General features: G+C 54.9%; 1 protein-coding gene across 1 annotated transcript; it reads right to left on the minus strand.

Annotated features, from left to right (window-relative positions):
- Positions 1-284: 284 nt before the first annotated feature.
- Positions 285-2724, minus strand: PTGES (prostaglandin E synthase; the record flags this gene model as incomplete). Its single annotated transcript, XM_079544734.1, has 3 exons — positions 285-534; positions 1372-1454; positions 2617-2724. 3 exons carry the CDS (start codon positions 2722-2724, stop codon positions 285-287), a joined length of 441 nt encoding a protein of 146 aa, XP_079400860.1.
- Positions 2725-4775: the final 2051 nt, after the last annotated feature.

Consider the following 4775-nt stretch of genomic DNA (forward strand, 5'->3'; position numbering starts at 1 on the left):
CTGCTGATCAAGGGCAGCATTCCCCATCCCATGCTGGGTCACTGGTGCAGAAAATGTCTTTTCCTCTGATGACACCCCTTCCTCGAGGACAGGAACGAGGGAAAGCTGCTAGGCATCCCCTGCCCGCTCCCCCTGCCCCAATTTCAACAGCAGGCGCAGTGACCTTACCGAGGCCACCCCACACATCCCTGCAGCACCCACTCACGCCCCCACCAGGAACGTCTCAGTACTGGCACAGCTGAAGAGAGCAGAATGGGGGCTTGGGTGCTCTGCTCGGTTGGGTGCTACCAATACGGGGCAGCTGCCAGGAGGATCTGCAGGGCCATGGAGAAGCAGGGCAGCTGTGCCACGCTGTATGCCACGGATCGTGTGGGAGCCCTCAGCTTCAGCAAGTAGGCCACGGTGTGCACGATGCGTCCCGCACAGAAGATGAAGAAGTGGATCCTGGCCACTGCAGGACTGGGCTCCAGCAGAGAGTACACAGCTCCGAGGAAGAGGAAGGGGAAGATGTTCTCCATGTCGTTGCGATGTGCCCTGTGAAGAGAAACAGGTTGCTCCTTCCCACCTGGCTTCCAGCCTGCTGATGGGGTGAGCGCAGCTCCCAAAGGGCTCCGAGCCCCCCTGCATGTGAGTGGGGCCAGACTTGGGAAATGAAAGATGAGCTGTGCTTTGAGACCCTTCTCCTCCATCTGTGCGAGGCTCCACACAGCCCCCAGCCCCCTGATACCTCCCGTTGTTCACGCACCGACCTTGAGGGTGATTTGCCCTCTCCATGGCTGCAAACACATTAGCAAGGTCTGACCTGGCATGTGCTCATTGCACAAACCCCAGACTTCTGCACACCACCGCCACTGCAGCTCCGGTTATTTATTTTTATGGAAGCTGGTCCTTTCTGACTCATCAAAAGAGGGTGATCATTATTATTACTACTATTTTATTTTTCTTAGCAAAGGAACAGCTCATCTATCTCCTCCTCCTCTCCCGGGCAGCCTGTGGCTTGGTGCTACGAGATGTTTGGTGAAGCAGAGCTGGCAGCAGGGCTCGGCACGGCTCCAGCCTCCCTTCCTGTGCAGAACCAGCCCATGCAGTGCCTGGGCCAGTGCCCAGCCACCTCCTCCAGGGAACTGAAGGCAAGCACAGAGCTGGGTCACCCCGAATTCAACACTGAGGACTCAGTCTCATTGCACTCATTGACCCCCAAGCCCCAATCCTTCCACACACAGCACGCTTCCATTAATGATTGAGCTGCCCTGGTTCACAGGGTCCTGCCTCGGACCTCAGGGCATTCCACCTAGCTGTGCAATTAGCTAATTAATGAGCCTTCCAGCTTCCTGCTGCCCTTTTGGGGCGGGATGCTGGCTCTGTACTCGCCTGCGGCAGCGCTCCACATCAGGGTCCTCGCGGTAGTACTGCAGCCCTCCATTGCGCAGCGCATCCTCTGGGTTAGCAAACGCCTGCAAAAGAGTGTCCCCATGCAGAACTGTCAAGGATGCAGCTCCTGATATCTCTGGGAGGGCTTTGGGGGTTATTTTCATGCAGTTTTCAAAAGGGGAGGTTAAAAAAAAAAAAAGAATGGAGCAGGAAAAAAGTAATGAATGGAGCAGATCTCAGTACATCAGGTATCTCCCGGGTGCCTTCGGCGCAGGCGTTTCTCTCCATGAAATCCATTGGGAGACTTTGCCAGCCTCCTGCACAGAGCTTGCAGACACCAAAGGCAGCAGCCAAAAGATAACAGCAAATGATGGATGGCTTTGCCCTACTGAGGCAGAAAATCCCCTGGCTGGCTCCTTGGCACTACTGCTTTCCCTGGGAAGAATGGGATCCACCGTCAATATCCTCCCAGAGGAAAACAGTGGACACACACTGCTCTGCAGGGATCAGCTTCCAGGTGACAGCTTCACCTTGCAGCCGTGTGACAACACAGGCAGTGCCAGGGCTGCAGCATCACTCAGAAACACAAAGGAAAAACCACATCCCCAGTTCCAGCGACGCCACGATGCAGGAGAACCCGCTTCTGCCTTTGGCCTGGGAGCAGAACCATCTCCCTCCCTCTCTGCTGGTGCATTCAGAAACGCCTCAAATACTTCCAGGTTTTTTTCTGCAGGGCTGAGCTGTGCCCCAATCCCTGCTGCTGTCCCCACGTCCAAGAGCCATTTCCTCCAGCTATTGTTTCTGCTCCCTGTGACTTTGCTCTCCTGCAGCACAGAAGCCTGCTGCCACATTGCAAGATTTTTTCTGGCATTTCAATCATTTGTCCTTAAACTTTTCTCTCTCTTTTCTCTCAGACATGGCAAATGAATGTAAACAGAGCAGCAGCTCACCTGCATGGTATTTTGCATCTGAAATTACTATTTAGATTAGGATTCAGAAATGATAAACATCAAGCTGCAGATGGTGGAAGCAAACAGAAAGAGCCAAAGAGAAACGAGATGGCTATCTGCCACAGCTAGAAAACCTGTTTTGCTTTCAACTGAAGTCAAAGAAAACTCAGCTTGCTTCTGCAAAACCCTGTTGGCTTTTGCAGGATGAAAAGAAGAAAGGGTTTGTAGTAAATCCAAGCAGAAACCCCAGCAAAAGGCAGGAGGGGCGAGGGAGGGAAAGGAAGCTGGGACGTACCTTCTTCCTGAGCCTCACTTGTCCCGTGATGATGGCAACGACATACATCTTTAGAATCAGGATCGTGCTGTAGAAGGTGAATGACAGGAACACGGCGTTCCCCATCATTGTGGGAGCTCCTGCCTTGGCCCTGCAGAGGGGGACAGGAAGGCAATGCTTCAGCTGTCAGCCCCCAGCCCCACTGCCCCCACAGGGTCATCCACCAGCGAAACAGAGTTGAACTACTGGCAAGTGGTACCCGGACCCCACCGTGTGCTTTTGCTCCTTGGATGCTCTGAGCTGGGATCCAGCTCCCTCGATACATCAGCCTGCCCTACAACACCCCACAGATTTCCCCTTCTGCTCGTGCCCAGAGCTGCACAGAGCATTCCTTGCTCATCGGCAGCCCCAGGGAGGAGGAGACGGGAGAAAGAAGGTACCTACCTCTGCTGCACCCAGCCCAGCTCCGTCCCAGTCCCACAGCCCTGCGTGGCAGTGCTCCCAGTCCCGCCCCACAAGGACTGAGCACTTTGCACAGGCAGCCAGCCCTCCCCTCGGCACCACCTGCCAAGGGGACAGGGACAGATCTGGCCCTCTTTCCAGCTACCCACATTGCCCACCAGACTGGATTGTCCCTGGGAGGGTCCCAAAGCCACAGAGGATCCCAAAACCCAAAAGGAGAACCCCAAAGCCCCCAACCTGCAGAGGGAAATACAGACCAACCCGTCCCTGGGGCAGCTCCGCTTGCTTTTCTCCCAAAACGCGAATCAGGGGAGCTGGATGCAGGCTGATTCTAGCCTAAAAAGGGGCATCTGAGTTTGGAGCTGGATTTCCCAGCCATCAGAAGGGAAGAGTGAGAGAATCTACGCCTGCAAGGAGGGTCGGAGCTTGGCTGCTCCTGCACTGCAAACCTTTAACTCCTCCTTCCCTTGCGCGGCCCCAGCGCTGGCAGAGAGCTCTCTGAGCTTACAAGGGCTGGACTGGGGACTCAGTTCCTTTACGCACACAAAAAGATCTATTTCAAGCAAATTGATACTTTCAGACATCGACTGGAAAATGAATGTTCTGGGTATGTGAGTAGTTCTTTCTGGCTTGGACTAAAATAGTTGTTTCCAGCCACAAAATGAGCCCATGAGCAGAGTAGGATGGTTTGCTCCTTGCAAAAGAATCCATCGAAGCACTGCTACCTGTAGGACTGACTTTGTTCTGCAGTGCTTTTTAACTGCCAAATGAGCACGCTTTGCTCCAAGAGAAACCAGAGCAATGAGCAGGAATGCTACAGCCCAGGATCATGCTCGGGTCCTGCTGCACATGGACAGCTGTCCCAGCAATGCGACAGCGGTGGCACCCCCTGGACAGAGCAGACACCAGCAGCCTTCTCTCTGTATCTGCCTCTGCACCTCCCCAGGGATCAGCACACCTTGCTGAGCAGCAGGAATTATGCACAAGCTCAGTACCAGCTGCTGACAAGCCAGGACTTCTCCTGTTTGCTCCAGCAGCAAACGGGGAGATGGAAAACTATGGGTTGTCCAGATGTGAGCCTAGGAGCAGCCCCACGTGCATCGGATGTGCTGGGTGTACAGCCCTGCAGAGGGGCGGGCACAGCACCCCTCTGGATAGGAATGAGGGGGCAGAGCAGCACAGAGGGCAGACGTGGTGCTGCTGGGGTGCCTCACGTTGAGGGGCCTCGTGCTGTTGGACGTGTCCGTGGCAGGGCGGCACCTTCTGGCCTGCGGCAGTGCAGCTGCCAGGACCGTGTTCAGCTGCCCCATTAACTGGGGCAGAAGGCGGCTGCTGATCCTCTTACACGGAGCACATCCTGCTAGGATGGAGCTGTTGCCTGAACAAGAGCAGGTCCTGAGGGCAACATAACGCAGCTGTGCCACAAAGCCTCGAGCACATGAGGTCGCAGCCCAAGGACCTGCCCTGTGCCAGTGCTGCTGGTGGAAAGCACTGCGTTCTGCGGGTGAACGGTTAACAGGAGTCAGGGTTGGGCTCTGAAAGGGTTGAAGATGCACCATCAGGTCAGAATGATCCCAGGAGCTGTGGGAAGGTGGAGGGTTTCGTTGGAGGAGGAACGAGGAGCAGGAAGAAGGAAAGAAAAATTCATGGGAAGTGCCTGAGAGAAGTGCTTAAAAATAGAAGCCTCGAATAACAACCCTTCTTTAGGTTCTTTAGAA

Source organism: Tetrao urogallus (assembly GCF_951394365.1).
Source record: "Tetrao urogallus genome assembly, chromosome: 19".
NCBI lineage: Eukaryota > Metazoa > Chordata > Aves > Galliformes > Phasianidae > Tetrao > Tetrao urogallus.